The sequence below is a fragment of the Brassica rapa genome, chromosome A09 (genome assembly GCF_000309985.2).
Source record: "Brassica rapa cultivar Chiifu-401-42 chromosome A09, CAAS_Brap_v3.01, whole genome shotgun sequence".
Lineage (NCBI taxonomy): Eukaryota > Viridiplantae > Streptophyta > Magnoliopsida > Brassicales > Brassicaceae > Brassica > Brassica rapa.
The window spans coordinates 11,923,456-11,943,211 of record NC_024803.2 but is presented as its reverse complement, the minus strand read 5'-3'; the positions used below and the strand labels follow the sequence as shown (position 1 = coordinate 11,943,211).

General features: G+C 29.6%; 1 protein-coding gene and 1 long non-coding RNA gene across 3 annotated transcripts; one reads left to right on the top strand and one right to left on the bottom strand.

The window, feature by feature from the left end:
• The first annotated feature begins 4,963 nt into the window (after positions 1-4,963).
• LOC103838683 (terpenoid synthase 28-like) lies at positions 4,964-18,858 on the top strand. Of its 2 annotated transcripts, XR_004451103.1 has the most exons (8): positions 4,964-7,103; positions 7,900-8,176; positions 9,033-9,411; positions 9,533-9,751; positions 11,657-11,801; positions 11,938-12,186; positions 12,272-18,307; positions 18,379-18,858. XR_004451103.1 is itself a non-coding variant. In XM_009115134.2 (7 exons), exons 1-7 carry the CDS (start codon positions 6,852-6,854, stop codon positions 12,554-12,556), a joined length of 1,806 nt encoding a protein of 601 aa, XP_009113382.1. In that variant the 5' UTR covers positions 4,964-6,851; the 3' UTR covers positions 12,557-18,858. The 2 variants fall into 2 exon arrangements, 1 of the variants encoding a protein (XP_009113382.1); XM_009115134.2 differs by having other exon boundaries at positions 12,272-18,858.
• Positions 10,652-12,344, bottom strand: LOC117128016. The gene is made up of 2 exons (XR_004451104.1): positions 12,254-12,344; positions 10,652-12,086 (listed from the first exon to the last, which is right to left on the bottom strand). It is a non-coding gene; the product is annotated as an uncharacterized LOC117128016 (long non-coding RNA).
• Positions 18,859-19,756: the final 898 nt, after the last annotated feature.

Sequence of the window (19,756 nt, the reverse complement as noted above, 5' to 3'; positions counted from 1 at the left end):
GATTTGAAGAAGTATTTTTCTGGGATTGTAAGGATCAAATAACATATTAGAAATAAAATATTTAAAAAATAATTAGTATATGAAATTATATACATTAAAATAAGCACATAAATTAAAACCAATACTTTTTGTTAATTTACAATTATGTTTTGGTAAATAAATCAAAACAATAATTTTATTTACATTATAGGGTATATTATTAAATTTAGTGATATTGGCATAGATATATATAGTATATTTTAATATAAATATTTATTATTGACACATTCTACTCATATAATTTTATTAACATTTGTATATTTTCTATAATAAAAATTTAAACCGTTAATCATTAAACTTTTAATGTGAGATTTTTCAATACAAATTTCAAAATTAAAATTTACATTTTTTTATATTTTATATAGTTTATAATTTAATGATATCAATATGACACTTCATATTAATATAATATATGACCATTTGTATCTTGGTTGAACAAAATAAAATTAAACCTTTGATCACAAAATTTTCAGTGTGTAACTTTTACTATTTTTAGTAATTTATAGTCGTTTTAAAAAAAAAATCAAAATATTACATATAAGAAGAAATCTAAATTTTTTTATTATATGCTTAATGTGATTTTTTAATTTATTTTAATAATAAAAAATTAAACAAAAAAGAGAGAGGATACATATTTGATAAAAAAAATGTATTATTCATAATCATTAATTATCATATATATGTTAATCATATTAGATAATTCTGTAGTTTTTAATATATGTTAATCATATTAGATAATTCCGTAGTTTTTATTTAAAGAAAGAAATAATATTTTTTTGTACACTATTAATCAATATGATAGTTAGTTTAATAAAAAAATATAATATATATTTGTATAGATCAACTTATTTACTAAGGATTCTAAAAATCATTATAGTGGATGACAAGTGGCTACGAAATCATGTTGCAATGCTCCAGAGTTAATATATAGGGGATATTGAATATTATAAAAACTAAAATAATTTTAAGTTAAATTTGCATCAAAACTTTTTGTGAAATCGTATATTAAAATCATTAAAACAATAAAAAAAAATCATATACTAAAATTATTAACACAATAAAAATAAATAATAATAATAATAATAATGAAATTATCAAAGTAGAGTGCCAACGAAGTCTACTCCACAATTTAAAATTTAGTATACTTCTTTTGAAATCTACTATGTCGTAAATTTTAATCTAATTACAATTTTTTTCTTTATATATAATTTTTTTACACATATTCTTTCAAAAGTGGCTGCACAAATTTCTGAAATTCTTTCACTTCTCTCTAAAATTATCTCCATTTCTCTCTAAACCATAAAATAAAATAATTAACTAAACAGAAACAAACACTATTAAACTTAAAATCAACCTTCAAAACGTTTAATGTACACAAAACTAAACACATATAGGTCAAATTTAATTTTCGCAAAAAATTAAAATTTCAAAATCTAACTTTAAAAAATCAAACAATACTATAACATATGTTACCAAACCCTAAATCAATGACTTGGTCTACATTTACTCATTTATGTTGAAAACAATTCAATTTTACTAGATCTTAATTTATATCATTTGCAAATATTTATAGTTACATGATTTCAATTTTTCTCTCATATTAATATTTTTATTAAATTTATAAATTATTTTTAAAATCTACTATATGAGAAAGCTTACAAAACCACATAAGACTTTTTGGGATTACTATTAGTAAAAATCCATATTGTTTTGGTCATAAAAGAATAGTTGTAATTTTATTAGATTTTAGGTTAATTTTGTTTTTAATAGAAGTTGGAATATACTTTTTGTATTCAAAATCAAGTTTTGGTCATTTTTGCTAAATTCTCTTAAAACATAGTGTAAGAAAATGTTAGGGTCCGAATGGTAACCGCGGTTTTGATAATATAAGCGATGCAGAATTAAAGTGCGGTACGGTCCAACTGCAGTTCATGCGGTTTTACGGGACAAATGCAATTTTTATAAAGAAAAGTAGCGCGGTTTTGATAAAAACAATATTGTAGTTTTGATAGAAAAATAATGTAATAATATATTAATACGATTAGGTACTAATTTTTTTATTTAGTGAAATGTCATTATATTTTTTTTATTTTAAATATTAAAATTAATTTGAAATAGAAAATTGAATACATATATTTTTGTTAATATAAATTTAACTACTAATATTCTTGTGAAATAAAAATAAAAATAAAAATAAAAAATAAATTAAAAATACATTGTAATGTATATGCATGTTGATAATCTAACCATAAAAATATATATCATTTTAAATATGAACGATATTATAGGTTAATAGTTTTTAATTAAATTTTATAAATTTAGCTTCACATAATTTAAAATATTAACAAGTGGATAACCTAGAAAAGTCTACATGTCATATGTTACTAAATGTTGAGTATATTTGACTGAGTATATACTAATAAATTTTGAGTATATTTGAATAACTGTGACTAATATTAAAAAGTAACTACATTAAATAATTAAACAAAAACGCACTTTAATGGACATACCGTACCATAACCAAAGCGGAAACATTAACTTGTGCAGTTTTGCATAAAATAGAAGAAACAAAAAGATTTTTTTTTCTGAGTTTCAAATGCGTTATTTGGTCAATTACGATTTACGAGGTGTAGGTTAATGTTTTTCATAAATGGTAACAAATGCGGTATTTATCTCTCCTCAGTACAATTACACACCGCTTTATGGTCGCCAATCATAACTTTAGTGAGCACAAACTAGGGCTGAGCACTATTACTCAAACTCGCTTTGTACTCATTACTTGATCCTTATTTGCTTTGAATTTTCAAATATTTGACGTTATCAAAATAAATAATAAGTCGACAAATTTTATTAGGCAAGTACCAAATATCATTTTTTTAATATCTGTTTTGTTATTTGTTATTTATTGCCCGTTTTATAAATTTTTTAAGTATTTTTTTTGTTATTTGTTATTTATTGTCTGTTTTATAAAATACTTGGTACTTACAACATAATATTTGATACTTGTAACATAATATTTGTTATTTATTATCTGTTTCATGTAATTTTGGATGTTAAAATTTGGTATGTGACAATGTATGCTCTTTTTTGTATGAAATATATATGTTTATTTTGATTACTTTCAAGCAATGTTTTTAAACCCGACCCGGACACTGAACCGGACGACTTACCGGATTGCTGGATCACTAGATCGACCGCGGATTAATAAATGAATTAATTTTATTATATAATAATATATTAGCTATGAAAATAAGTATATAAAAAACTAAAGTTTAATATTTTTTAAATGTTTTTTAAAATATAAAATAATAGTTTGGATATGTATATACTTTACGTTTAAAAAGTATTTAACAAATACTTAACTTTAGTTTTTATATTTTTATTTGAGAATTCGGCCAAAAAAAACTTCAACTTTGCACGAATTGCCAAAATAAACATGAACTATTGGGCTGACCAAAAAAAAACCAAACTTTCATTGAATTTATAATTAATTAACAATGTTTTCGCTGACTTGCCAATTTAGCACGCCATCAACAAATTTAACAGAAATATTTGACGTCGTTTATTGTTGGCGTTAAGTGAAACGACGTCGTTTTCAAATGAGATAAAACGACGTCGTTTTACATGATTTGAAATTAAAAATATGTAGCCCCCTAGATTCGAATCCAGGTTGGTTGGTCAAACGGCAAGGTATTTTACCACTGTGCCACTGGCACTTTTTATGTATTTACTAACATGTTTACTTGTATTTGTTACATTTTAAATATAAAAAATTCTCTAAAAATTTAATAAGATCTTTAAAATTCCAAAAAAATTAAAAAAATAAAGAAGATTTTTATAAAATTAATTTTGAAATTAAAATTGAAAAGAAATTTTATTTTTCTTTTTAAAAAATAAAAATTCTTCCAAAATTTTTAAAAAATTAAAACGATCTTTAAATTCCAAAAAAAATAAAGAAATTTTTTATAAAATAAATTTTGAAATTAAAATTGAAAATTAAATTTTATTTTTCTTTAAAAAAAATAAAATTTTATTTTTCTTTTAAAAAAACAAAAAAAATCTTCCAAAAATTTCATAAAATTAGTTTTGAATTAAAACTAAATATTTTTTTTCTTTAAAAAATCAAAAAAATTTCAAAATTTTCATTTTTTTAAAAAGAATCCAAATTTTTAAAAATTATAGGGGAAATTACATGTTTACCAGTTTCAAGGTACCACTTTTCATTTTTACCACCACTAATGAGACATTTTCAAAAATATATTATTCATTAAGTGGCAAAAGACTCTTATGACCTTGTTATTTATATATAATAAATAATTATTTCAATAAAATAAAATAAAATAAATAAAAATAAATAAAAGTATAAAAAATAAATTAAAAATATAAAAAATAAAAAAATAAAAAAAAAATTTTTGTTTTCGAATTATACTTTTTCAAATTCGAACTTTTTATTAAAAAAAAAGTTTTTGAATTTTTTTTTCGAATTTTTTTTTATTTTGTTTTTTCAAATTTGTTTTTGAAAAACGAAAATTATGTTTGAAACTATTTTTTAAAATTTTTTATATATTTAGAAGTATTTATATATTTATTAGAATCATAAATTTCACATTCCAAAGGGTATAATTGTATTTTACCCTTCATTAAAAGTAAGGGTAAAAATGGTTAGTGTAAACATGAAAAGTGGTACTATGAATGTGGTATTTGTGGCAATTTCCCAAAATTATAATAAAATGCAGAAAATTAAAGTTAGAATTATCAACTTTTTATGTGTGTATAATTAATTTCAACTTTTAGCAAATGTATTAAAAAAATTGAAAATTTTGGATGATTTTTTATTTTTTTGAAAAGAAAAAATAAAATTTTATTTTCTATTTTAATTTCAAAATTAATTTTATAAAAAATTTCTTTAGTTTTTCAATTTTTTGGAATTTTAAAGATCTTTTTAAGTTTTTAGAAAATTTTGGAAGAGTTTTTATTTTTTAAAAAGAAAAATAAAATTTTATTTTTAATTTTAATTTCTAAATTAATTTTACAAAAATCTTCTTTATTTTTTAATTTTTTGGAATTTTAAAGATTTTATTAAGTTTTTAGAAAATTTTTATATTTAATATGTACCAAATAAAAGTAAACATGTTAGTAAGTACGTTGAAAGTGCTAGTAGCCTAGTGGTAAAATACCTTGTCATTTGACCCAACGAACCTGGGTTCGAACCCAGGGGTTTACATATTTTTAATTTCAAATCGTGTAAAACGACGTCGTTTCATCTCATTTGAAAACGACGTCGTTTCACTTAACGTCATCAATAAACGACGTCAAATATTTCTGTTAAATTTGTTGACGGCGTGCTAAATTGGCAAGTCAGCGAAAACATTGTTAATTAATTATAAAGTCAATGAAAGTTTGGTGTTTTTTTGGCCAGCCCCAAAGTTCATGTTTGTTTTGGCAATTCGTGTAAAGTTGAGGTTTTTTTTGGCCGAATTCCCATTTTTATTTTCATTTGACATGCAAATTATCAAAACATAGTTTAGACTATTTAAAAATTTCTGTAACAAATTAAGAGTTATGAATCTAAAAAAATCAAGATATAAAACTCACAAATATTTAAATATCTAATGTGAATAATAAATTAACTTCAAATTCAAAATAAACTAAAAGTAAAAAATCATTGTAATAAATTGTCAATAACAGAAATAAACTAACACCAAATCACATCAACTAATTTCGATTCTCTCCATCATCGTTCACTTCATTTTTTTAGGTGGCATAGTGAAAAATCTTCATCAAAATCTAAAAATCACAAATATAAAACTGAAAATAGAAAACCTAATTTCTTTGTTTTTGTCAGCACCTAAATTTTAATTGAAAACTTAGAATATAAAACATAATCTAAAAAAACTAAAAAAATGAATAAAAGTTATTTATTGGTTCAACCGGTATCGGGTTCCGGGTTTTAGTAGGTTTTTGCGGGTTTTTACGGATTTCTAAATATTAGATTTTTCATAAATTCCAAACCGAATTTTTTTGGGTCACCGGGTTTACCGGTTCAACCGCGGATCCGGATCGGATTTCAAAACACTGCTTTCAAGTAATTAACAATTAAGTACTTGATTTGGTAAGTAACAAAGTAAGTCAAATAATTTACAAATACAATTTGTTTTTTTGCAAAGATTTGATAAAACAAGTATTCTTTTCAAGTAAATTAAGTACAAGTAATAAACTGAATTATTTAGACAAACCAAAATCAAGTAGCAAATAATTCAAAATCGGCAACTACTTATTTCATGTCCAGCCCTAGGACAAACGTCAACTAACTTAGAAAACCTAGATAGTATATATTAATTCAGATCGTTATCTAGATATTTGGATTCATATCCAAATCCAAATCCTTGAAAACATAAATTTTAAAATATACATTTGAAATCGTAATTGATAGATAATTAAAGAAAATAGGATAGTGTTGTCGGATAATGATTATCATGTTTCTAAATCTGGAAAAATATTGTCCTTGTCATCATGCACGTGTCTCTTTGACTCTCTTTCTCTGGTATCTAAAAAGATAAATAATTAACACATCACATTTCTCTCTCCCATCGCTGTCCAATTACAAATTACATATTATAATATATTACTCACCTATTATACAGCCGATAGATGTTTACTTTTAAAACTTAAAAAGGTAGAATAAAATGTGTTACAAAAAAAATTGAAGGTAGAATAAAATATTATTTCCAGCCAAGTTACTGCTTAATGTGGAAAAAACATTGTGCCTATAAATTTGGTGGCGAAACCCGGGTTCCTATATCATAGTGAACATGGAAGCCATAACAGTTTTTGGACCAAAACTCGGATCTAAACCCTCTATTCATTGTCATACGAATACATTTACATCATGCAGACTCTCTAGCTTTCCGTCAGTGTCATTTCCCGTTAAGCCTCCAAAGCTTGTTCCTTTGAAGGCCACTACTAACACTCTGGCTTCTAAAGATGAAAAAAATCGCAAGTTCAAGAAGTTAGCCCCTTCTGAGTGGGGTCATCAATTCGTCGATGCTCATGTTGATGTCTCAGTAAGTCTATAATCTATATACAGAAGCGTGCCAATTTTAGTGAAAAGGAAAGAATTTTTTTTTATTAGATTCGGGTTTATTATAAGTTTTAATTTTTTATATACTTTTTTTTATAACGTTGATTTATTATAACATTTTATTTATGAATTTTATAATGCTGATTTTTTATTATTTACGGTCTTTTGAGTTTCTGATGTTAGATACTTATCTCTAATATTTTTTTTTCAAAATGATGATTTTTATCAATTATAAATTTTAGCTTTTTAAAACATTTATATTTGATGGAACGAGTTTAATACTATTTTTATATTCATTCGAAAAGGTTAAATATGATTTTTAGATCCGGTTGAAAAGATCAGATATTAATTACAGGATTAGGATTTTGTTTTTAGAATTTATATTCTAATACCATATTAGATTCATGTTTATTATGAACTTCTAATTGATAGTAAATGGATTGGTCTTAACTCATTATATATTAGTTATGTTTTTTTTTTAAATTTTCGATGTGGGATACTTATCCTTAATAAAAATTCACCTAACTTTCAAATTATATCTGTATTTTATATTCTTATAGATGTTAGAAAATACGTTAGCAATTTTTTAGGTTTCATCTATTTTTCTTTTCGTTCCTCATTTTTGCTTTTTTGGTTCATCTTATTCGGCTATACTTGGTTATAGCTAGTTATTTCCATCTAGGCCCGTAGATCTAGGCGCTGCTACGTATATGAAATCATGTTTTAGTATATAGATATAGAGGATATGAAATCATATTCAAATTCATATATTTGGTAAGGAAATCGATTCGCTTGGAAGAGAAATCGAAGCACTCAAGCCAAAAGTGGAAGACTTGTTCTTGTCTTCCAGTGGAGTTAATTCAACTAAAAAGAATATCCTTTTCATCTACCTGCTCGTTAGCCTTGGTCTTGCGTATCATTTCGAAGCTGAGATCGAGGAGAATCTAAAAGAAGGTTTGAAAATGTTTGAAGAGATGTTGTCTGGTGAAGATGATTTGTACACAGTTTCCATCATCTTTTGGGTTTTCAGAACATATGGTCACAACGTTTCTTCCGGTAAGGATTCTCTGCCTGGATCATACAAGTGTTGTCACTGTGTGATTAATATATATAACAAGGTGATTCCGATAAGATCTCAGATTTAAAAGAAACTAGATTCTGACCAACTTTATTCGCGGGATATTTTTATTTCATATATTTAAAATTTAAATAAGAAATATTATTTTATGTCTTATTAGATTTATAAAAGTTTATTTTCTTCTTTAATTGTGAATAAAAATAGAAAATTTATTTTGGGGTCAAAAATATTCAATGTTTGAGTATCCCAAAAATAATTTTTATGTGATTTTACGTGTATTTTATGGTCCCGTGTAATAGCATATATTCAAAAAAATTGTGTTGGTTTAAATATTTTAATTTTTTAAAACATCTGTGCATGTATAATTTATTTATGTTTTAATTATTTTATAATCAAACTTACAATTGTATATAAATATTGTTACAAAATAATCATTTATTACTAGAATAATTGTTAATTGTAATTTGTTAAATATTTATCTATTTTTACATATTAATAGAAAGATTATCTTAGAACTAAATATTCTGTCAATTTTAAATTTAGGTTGATTTTAATTTTTAAATGTGTAAATACGCATTTTAAAATTTACGACTGTTATTATTTACAAATTTTGGGGTTGATTTACAATTTTATAAGTAAAATAGATTGATATTAGACTAAAATTAAAATACATTTAGAATATTCATTTTTAATGTATATGTCTTAAATGGAAAATATATTTATTTTACAGATTTTGTATTTCAGAAAAAATATAGGAATACATCTTGTCTTATAATTTGGGTTTGCGGGTTGGTTTTAAATGTCTAAACCTAGCGGATTCATTTTTGTGAATAGATGTGTTTAGGAGATTCGAAGGAGATAATGGAAAATTTAAAGAATATCTTACGGAGGATGGCAAGGGTATCTTGAGCTTGTATGAAGCTGCTCATATGGTGACAATGAGAGATTATATATTGGACGAAGCCTTGAGCTTCGCAATGAGTTGCTTGGAGACGTTAGTAGCAAGTGGGACATGCCAGCCTCATCTCTCCAGGCGTATACAAAATGCTTTAGGACAACCACAACATAAGAACGCGGAGATCTTAGTTGCAAGGGAATATATCCGGTTCTACGAACAAGAAGAAGACAGCGACAAGACGCTACTAAAGTTTGCCAAGCTTAACTACAAATTCCTACAGCTGCATTACCTTCAAGAACTGAAAGACCTCTCGAAGTAAGTACAATCTCCTCAACTACTAGTACTTATAAGTTATATCTACCTTTTTTGAATTTCTTTATACAACCCTTGAAAGCTTGATTCTCAAAATTGTATATTAATGTGCTTTGCATGCCAGATGGTACAAGAAGAAAGAATTTGAATCTAAGTTGCCACCTTACTACAGAGACAGACTTGTGGAACTGCACCTCGTTACGCTACCATTCTTTGAGCCAAAATACTCACGTGTGAGGATTATGGTAACTAAGCTGTTCGTTGTTCAAATAATTCTTGATGACACATGTGACAGATATGCTTCTCTTCGTGAAGTTGAAAGTCTCGCCAATGCAATCGAAAGGTACTCTATCTATACGTAGTATATCATTATTTATATAAGTAGTATAAGTAGTACAGTAGAATTAATAAATTTTGTCAGTTCCAACTTTTACCGGTTCTAAATTTAACATAAATTGTTAAAATAATAATATAATATTTTTTCAAATTTTTTATGTAAATATATAAACTCCATTAAAATTATAAATTAATATATATAATCTATTATTATATTATTTTTTATATTTACAATGTAATTATTTTTATATTCTTTTAACATTAATATATTTTTGATGAAATTTAATAATATTATATCTAAAACCACATTTAATTTCTATGAAAATATGTATTATATACACCAAATAATTAATTAATTTAAATTCTTATTATCATTAAAATATAAATTAAAATTAATTCAGTTTTGAATTCAAAACTAAAATTAAAATCACATAAAATATTTTAATTATATTTTAATGATAATTGAAATTTAAATTATTTTTTTAAATTTTGTAAAAATCTTCATTTTTATTTGAAATAAAAATATTAAAATATAAATAATCTATTAAATTAGAGTCATATTTTGGACTTCGTATATCTATATATTAGTTTTGAAGTATCAAACACGGGTTCATCTAAATCATTTATATCATTACGTAAAATATTTATAAAGGATCTGAAACTATTTAGAACTAGACGGAGAATTAAGATTACGATTGGTAGTTCATGATGATTCATTAAGAGTTAGAACTGGTATCTCCTTCTGGTTGACACTTTATATACAAATACTTATATTCGGCTTTCAGATCCCAGCGACGACCTATAAAAGGTAGGAAAGATTAGGCCTGGGCATTTTACTCGAACCAGAAGACCCGAACCGAAACCGATCAGAAAATACAGGTTCGGGTCCATGCTAAAATACTTATTGGGTCTTGTTTTTTGGACCCGCGGTTTTCGGTTTTGGTACCCGAAGTATCCGCAAATAATTGTATATATTAGGTATATTTGGGTGATTGGGTATATTTTTGGTATTTCGGATTTTTTTTTTAAGTTTCTAGTTCGGGTTTTCGTGTATAATTGTAGGTTTCGAGTAAAATTTTAGATTTTTAGAAAATATAATTCGGATATTCGGGTAAAATTCGGGTATGTTTTGGGTATGATTTTGGATAAATTTTTTGGTATAGTCGGGTATTTTGCTGTTTTCGGATATTTTTAGAGTTTTCGGATCCAGTTCGGGTATTTCGGATCCTTTTCAGGTCCTAAATACTCGAACCGATCCGGATCCAAAATATACTCGAAAATTACGGATATTTTACGGGTATTGAAATTATAGACCCAAACTAATCCGGATCCATCAAAACCCGATCCGAAACCGACCCGATATATTATAGATTCCTATATAGGTCTAAGTTTCTAGGACCCAGACCCGATAAGACTCGATTCGAATCCGACCCGAAGACGCAGATGCCCAGACCTAAGAAAGATGAACAATCTATAGAACAAAATAAATGTTTAAAATAAAATTTAGCCGCGCATGGCGTGGATTCTATTCTAGTTTATTTTAAAATGAACTCCATATTTGATAGAATTCTAAACACTTCTTCATACAAGTTTTAAGTTTTCGATCAAAATAAAATAAAACTGTGCCAAATAGATCCTAGTACTTAGTAAACAGGATGAAAAAATATTAGTTATATAGCTCCATGGCACTATAATAAGAAATAAGTGACGTTAAATTTCGATTTATGAGTCGTTTTAAAATTGATGATAAATTTTTTAGCAATAACAAGAAACCTTAAATTTCAGTTTTAATGTCGTTACAAAAAGGAAATTAGCATTTTTTAAAATAAAAATGATGTTAAATTATTATTTTTGTAATGAGTTCTGAATCTGGTCCACAGCTAAAAAGAAAAGAAATTGTTAATGCATTTAGGTGGGATCTCGATGATGCCATGGATGGCCAACCTGATTATTTGAAATTTGTGCTTAAACATGTATTCGATACTTTCCAAGAGTTTGAAAGAGAAGTGGCATCAGAATTAGGAGGATCTTACAGCTTCGAAGCTACAATTGATGCGGTAATCATACAGTAAATTAATTTTCTCTGTTAGTATAATGCATGTGTTTACGAAATGCATGTGTTTACGAATAACCATTTTCAAATGATTTTTTGAAGAACTTAATATTACAATGTTCACATTGTGAGAATTGCAGTGCAAGAGATACGCGAGAGCCAATCTTCAGCTCGCTACATGGGCAGAAGCGTATCACGTCCCTAGTTTTGAGGAGTATCTAGAAGTCGCTGGAGTCGAAGTGGCTGTGGATTTTACTATAGCTGGTGTTTTGATGGCTATGAAAGATATCTGCAAGAAAGAAGCCTATGAGTGGTTGAAATCTAGAGATAAACTTGTGATAGCAATGTGTACAGTAACAAAAGTGCTGAATGATATTCATGGCTACGAGGTACACATGGTGGAAAGTTATTTTTATTCTACTAATTCATATGTTGTTTATTAATAATCAAACTTACATGTGTGACATTCATTAGGATGACATGAGCAGAGGATATGTCACGAACTCGATCAACTGTTACAAGAAGCAATATGGAGTTACCGAAAAAGAAGCATTTGAAAAGCTTCATCAAATTATTGCAAACGCTAATAAGATGATAAACGAGGAGCTTTTGAAGCCAACTAACATGCCACGCCAAATTCTAAAAGAAATGCTTAACTATCAACGTATAACGAATGTTAGCTACGAAATAGGTGATGAATTTACCCGTCCTGGTGGAAAACTCAAGAGCCATGTCACTTCTATGTACCTTGATCTTTGAGTGATAAGTATGTCTGAGTCTTTGCGTCATTATAGGAATAAGAGACATGTTCTCATTAGTTTAGAATGAGTCAGTTCTGTTTCCGTTTTAATAGTTGTTTGTTGAGCATTGGAAGTCATTGAATAAAGTAGATCGTTCTGAAATGGATGCATGGTGACTATATATATTATTTGAAATTTGTGGTTAAAAATTTATAATTGAATACTTCCAAGAGTTTAAAAGAGAACTGGTGACAAAAGGAGGATCATACAGTGTGAAAGCTACAATTGAAAGCGTAAGCAATCAAATTGTAGCGAAAATTATTTTTTTATCTATTAATAAAGATTATGTGTATACAAATTTTTGAAGAAAAATAACCTAATGAAAGGAAGCATAAGATTGTGTTCACAGAAAAAAAAAAAAGCATAAGCAATATCAGTTGCATTGAAAAACACTGGTGAGAGCAGGAGGGGCAGAAGCAAAGAGAAACTTGTGGGGTCACTTGACCCCAGTAAAATTGGGGGAAATTTTCCTTTTTAGTGTATTTGTTTCTAAAATTACTATAACATTTAATCAAAATTTGGTATTTGACTCCATTAATTTATGTTTAAATTTTCACATGTCCCGATTAATTTGTAAAAAAATTTTTTGTTATAATATATATATACATCTAATTTAAATAATAAATTCATATATTATGACCACAATCAGAAAAAAATCTAGTTCAGCCATTGGGTGAGAGGGAGAGCCAACCTTCAACTCGCCAAAATGGCGGTATGGGGTCACATGCCTAGTTTTGAGGAGTTAGAGCATCTCCAACAAGTCCCTTCATTTTTGTGGGGTCTATCCTTAAATTAAAGGGTCGAATGGGTGATTCTCCAATGGTGACCTTCAAAAAATTTTCTCTTAGAAACTTATATTTTACACTATAGTCTTCAATTTCAGAAATATTTCATTTTATAAATTAACAGTAAACCCATATTAATGTATGGTATTGACATAATTAGTAAACATATTTAATTATAACATCAAATTACTTATAATAAAAGATAATACAATTGTCATGTTATGCATTATAATACATGAAGTCATTATATCATGCAATACCTCTTTCTTCCAATAACGTGAAGATCCTGCGACGATAGCAAATTTTGTGAAATAATATGTTTATATTATATTTTTATTAATATTAGTATATATTGGTATATAATATTTATTAATATATTATTATTATTTAAAAATATTTTTATAAGACCACAATTATAATATTTAAATGTCAATATAGTTATAATAGTAGAATGCCAAATAATAAATAATAAGTACACAATCATTAAACGTATATAAATAGAAGGACTAAAGTGAAAAGTAAACAGTGTTTTAAAGACTGCTACAATGCCCTTTCAAATTTGAGGGTGTACTGTTCACCCCTTTATAATTTGAAGGGATGAAGAGTTGTTGGAATGTAAAAGCCTTTAAAAAAATAAAGCGATAAAAGGTTCTTGGAGACAGTGTCGGCCCTGGACCCAAACAGAAGAAGCATGGGTTTCCAGCTGCCACAAAAATAACTATTTAATCGGCCACAAAATTTTCAAATGTGACTTTAGCCTAGTGGTTCTGAGGCAAATTTTGACTAGGCCTGGGCATTCGGTGGCCCATTTGGGTTTCGGGTCGGGTGCAATCGGGTGTCGGGTTTTCGGTTCTCCCATAAACAGCCTCATTCGGATCTTTTAATAGTTCGGATCGGTTTCGGTGTGGTTTTTATCGGGTTCGGTGCGGGTTTTGCATCATACCAAAGAACCAGTTGTACCCGATTTACACTTCGGGTGTCGGATCTTAATCGGGTTTTGGGTTAAGAAACACTAAATTGTACTAGGTTTAACACTAATTACTTGCTAAAAAGAGCTAAGACCTTCTCTTTGTAGTCTTGTGCATCAAGAAAGGTTCAAACGAGCTAAATAGAAACTAAGACATTCTCTTTGTAGTCTTGTGCATCAAGACATAAATGTATACAAGGAGTCAACTATGAAACACAAAGTCACAAACGTAAAAACCAAACATATAATTTTATTGAATCTAAAACCAAATAAAAGTCAGAATTATTGAAAAAAAAAAACAAACAAGATTCATGATCCAAAACCAAACAAAAACCAACATTGTTCAATGAACTGAAAAAAACTAAAACTTTCAAACTTGAAACTTCAATCTTCAACCATCAAACTTCAAAACCAAGACTTCAATCACCAAGGTTGTGAACCTCAAACTCTGACAAAAGAACAGTATACAAAAGAATTAGTAAGAGAACACATATACAAATTTTAAAGGCGAGAACTTAAGTAGAAGAAACATACCTTTCTCAACTTTATCAAGCTGTTCAACTTCGGCAAGAATTTGTTCATTTGTGATGATCCTTTCAGTGAGTTTAATATCAGCATGCATCCATTGCTCACTACACAGAAGAACCTCTATCATGAAGTGAGTTAAGCAGCTTCTGTGCGGTTCTAATATTCTGCCAGTTGTGCTAAATGCACTCTCTGAAGCCACTGATGAAATCTGCATAGCAAGGAGATCTCTGGCCATTTCTGCAAGAACCGGATACTTGATTTTGTGCAGTCTCCACCATGACAGAATGTCAAACTCAATTCCCGGTAAGAGTTTAGGAGTCTCAACAGCTTCCTTCAAGTAAACCTCAAGTTCATCCCTTGTGTCCTCACCTTTTTCAGCTACAAGTTCCTTGTACACAGCATCCATCCTTTCATACCCAAAATCATCAACGACCAGTTCCATTCTTTCTGATGCTTGCTCCTGAGACTCTGGAACAGGGACTCTAGACGCCTTAGTTGACTGTGCTGGCTGGCCAGAAGACTCTCTAAAACGCAAGTTATACTCCTTGAACATGCTCTGGAGAAGATCAATCACTGATCCTAGCATTTCCTTAGCCTCATAACTGTCTTTCCCATACAGTTTCTCAAAACATAGCTTAGCAAAATGCATCTTATTCCTAGGATCAAAGACTGTCGCTAGGATCAACATTTTATTAAGACCCTTGATACATTCCCAGTACTTCAAAAACTTCTTCAACATATCAGATGCTGTCAACTTCAACTCAGAATCTAAGCTATTTGCTAAACTAGTGAGATTTCTCTCAATTGTCACTATCTCACCGTAGCATTTGTATGCATTGACCTTAGATGAGGCAGAGACAATCAAAGTGCTGTTGTAGAAGATGACCAAAAACCGAATCAGCTTCTCAACGCCACTCCAGTCGCTAGCAGCAGGTGGTCCACACCTCTTAACCCAATTTTCTACTTCCAAGAAGTAGTCATTGTACATCCTATCCTCTGCTTCCATCTTATCAAATGCTACCTTAAACTGTAATGCTCTAGATAGCATAAGAAAAGTTGAATTCCACCTAGTCTTTACATCCAAAGGCAAGCTACCACGAGTCATCTTACCAGTTGTGACTCTTTGATCAAAAGCATTGACCCTACTGGTAGATGACCGAACATATTGAACCGCATTTCTGATAGCTAATACATTATCGCCTAAATCACGCAACCCCTCCTTAGCAATCAAATTTATAATATGCGCAGCACACCTCATGTGTAAATAATTTCCATCTAAGACTAAAGCATCAGGGGAAATTGAGCTAAAGACACTATGGAACCTCCCTAAAGCAGAAGTATTGGCAGTTGCATTATCTACTGTGATGCAGAACAGTTTCTTAATTCCCCAGTCTTCTAAACAGGCTAAAAGAACATTAGCAATGGTCTGACCTTTGTGATCAATGACGTACTTGAAGCCAATGATTAACTTCCTCAGCTGCCACAATTCGTCAATGAAATGCGCTGTGATAACCATGTAACTTGCTCCTGATATGCATGAAACACATAATTAAAATGTATTAAAATGTATGTAGAGTAAGTTCAAATATCAGTAAGTTCAAAGAGTATCAAAACGTATGTCTTACCTGTCACTTGAGCAGTCCAAATATCAGTGGTAAGGGAAACCCTTTGTTTGCTTCTGCAGAGTAAGTTCTTCAATGCCGCTTTCTTCATCACAAACATCTGCACAATGTTCCTGGTCGCAGTCCTTCTTGAGTGAGGCTTCCAGAGGTTAACCTTGCAATTTAAAAGAGTAAAACAATAAGTAATTTGAGATGACTTTAAAACGAGAATTAGAAATGCAAGATTATACAAGGTTACCTTATCGCAGAAGTGTTTGAAAGCGGTACTTTCAATGAATGAAAGTGGCAACTCTGCTGACACCACCAACTCATTACACGCTTCTTTGAAAACATCCTCAGAAACTTTAGATGGCTTCAGATTTCCTTCATTACCAATCTGTTGTTGATTCGTTTTCTGACCAATTAAGAACGACTGGTGTTCTTTGCAAATTTGCAGATGCTGCTTCAGGTTCGACGTTCCAGACTTGGATGCACATGAAAAGATCTTGTGGCAATGGTGACATACACACTTGTCTCGGGTCTCTTTGGTTCTTGTGAAATGCTCCCACACACGAGACCTTGGCACAACCAACTTCTTCACCTTATTCGCCTGAGAGGATGATCCAGATGCGGCATTCGCATTAGCACTTGTCTCTTGGTACTCTTGGTCTTCACATTGCATATCAATCTCGGTTTGTTGGTTATCGAAAGCTGAGGATGTCATCTGCAAAAAAAAAATTATTAGCTTTACAGATGAGATTGAAAACAATAGAAGAAGTGAAGAATTAATATTAGTCTTTTTCGGTTAACATATATCAAAATCATAAACGATGAAGTGAAGAAGTGAAGTGAAGAACTAATATTGAAGAACTAACAAGAAGAACTAACAAGAAGAACTAACGATGAAGAACTAAGATAAAAGAACTAACATCACAAGGCTTAATACTTATTACACAAACTACACTAAGAATAATAAGGTACAAAACGCTTTAAGACTCATCAAAATCATAAACGACAACTCAAGCTTCATATCTAAGTCTTTCAAACTTAAGACTAAAAAGCACAAGCTTTGAACCTGAATCTAAAAGTGAAAAGAAAGATACATGATTTAAAGAAAACTAAGTACCTCGGATTGATTACTTTCTGCTTAAAGAGGTGGAATAGCTTGTGAAGTCTAACGATACGCATCAACATATATACGAGATGGACAAAGGGTTCCATCGATTTTTCGGGTTATGGAAAGGATTTCGGAAAGAATATACGGAAGTTGAGATTTCGGAAAGGTTTGGTTGTGATTTTCGCAAAGGATCTTGCGTATCTTGGTGTAATCGAAAGAGGGAAACAAAAGGGGGCTAGGGTTGTGTCTGAATGTCTCGATGATCTTCGGGTTTCGGAGGTAATCAAATGGTTCTCGGTTTTCAACCGAACCGAACCGACCACCATTACACCACGAAAACTCAAACCGTTTGATTTATTTAGAAGATCCGATACCGAACCAAACCGGTTTTATCGGATCGGTTTCAATGCGGTTGTTCGGTTCTCGGGTTATCTGCCCAGGCCTAATTTTGACAGTGAGAGGGGCTGGGTTCGACTCCACCATAACGGCCTTTATTTTATTTTTGGCTTGTAGCCTCCAAATGTATAGGACCGGCTCTGTTTGGAGATGCTCTTAAATGTTGCTGCAGTCACTGTTTATTTTACCTTGGAAGGTACTTTGATAGCTATGAAAATATCTGCGAGGAAGAAGCTTAATTTAGAGACAAACTCCTGAAACTATTTTGTACAAATAAAGAAACTTATGACTGCTGAATTATATATTTGGCTTTGAGGTAGATAAGGATTTTCCAATTTAATTTGATTCTTTCGATAATTCATACATCTTGTTGTTGTTTGATAATAGACACGTAACATGAGCAGAAGATATGTCACCGGCTCGATCAATTGTTATATGAAGCAATAATGGAGTTACCGAAGAAGAAACCTTTAGAAAGCTTTATCAAATGGCTGCAGACGTTTTGAGTTTCTGAAGACAGTCAATGTGCCACACAAGCTTCTACATGTAGTCATCGACGGTTTACGTATGGTGAATGTTGCGTACGTAAAAGATGATGAATTTACCCGACCCAGTGGAAAACTCAAGAGCTATATATATCACGCCTTTGTACGTTTATAGTTGAGAACCTTGTTCGAGGAAAAAAGAAAAAGAATTTGAGGACCTTATTTTATCAAATTACTTTGACCATAGGATTAATCTGTTCCCGAGAATGTAGGAACACAGTTCTCTAATGGACTTTCCGCTTTGTTTTTCTTTCCAAGTTTGTACGAACGAATTTATATTATTCTTTTAACTATGTATCAGAGACGTATAAACTTTATAATATATTACCAAAAAAAATTATGACGACACATATTACAATCTATTTTTTTTTTCTTTTTTCGCCATGACTTTTACATATTCATATTGACTTGACTCTTTAAACAAAACTGGTAACTCTGCATCCATGTAAACGATGAAAAACAGCTGTTTTCTAACACTGCGTGCTAGATTATCCGCCATTAAATTCTCCTTCCGAAGTACGTAAATGATCTCTGAGTTGAAGAAACTTTCTTTCAAAGTCTTGATGTCTTCCAGATAACTGTTAAACGCTAGTCATTCTTCTGGTTCCGAAATCATCTTCACCAGTTGAGAACAATATGTTGCAAATGTGACTTGAAATTGACGCAAATTCCTCATACATTCCATTGCTCATATTAATCCCTCCACCTCCGAGTGAAGAGGTATTAGACTTGCTCTACGTGGCCCCATCAGTCCATCAAAACCTTCCAGAGTGTTATAGGGTGCAAAGCACCATCGCCGTGAAATTGATTGTAGGGTGCTGCCCGCTGTGAATTCAACATATGTTCCTCAGCCCAGAGTGTTGATTATGTTTCCGCTAGGTTGAGCGTATCTCTAGGATCAATGTTCAAGTTACTAAAATTTTTTATTATTCTTTCTTTTCCAAATGTACTACAATGTCCATGAAAATTGATGATCATCCATTTTCTGGAGAACTCTCCAAAAAAGATGATTCATATTTGTGAAGAGAGAACTAGAAGAAAAAATAGCTAGATTTGATTGTATCTTTGAGAGCGTTCAAACTTGACGCGCATGAGGACATTCAAAAAACACATGATTTATTGATTCCTATGATGCTCCACATCTGGCACAACATATTTCTCCTTGTATCCCTCTTGCCTTTAGATTTTTTTTGATAGCTATACACTCTGATACCAGTTGC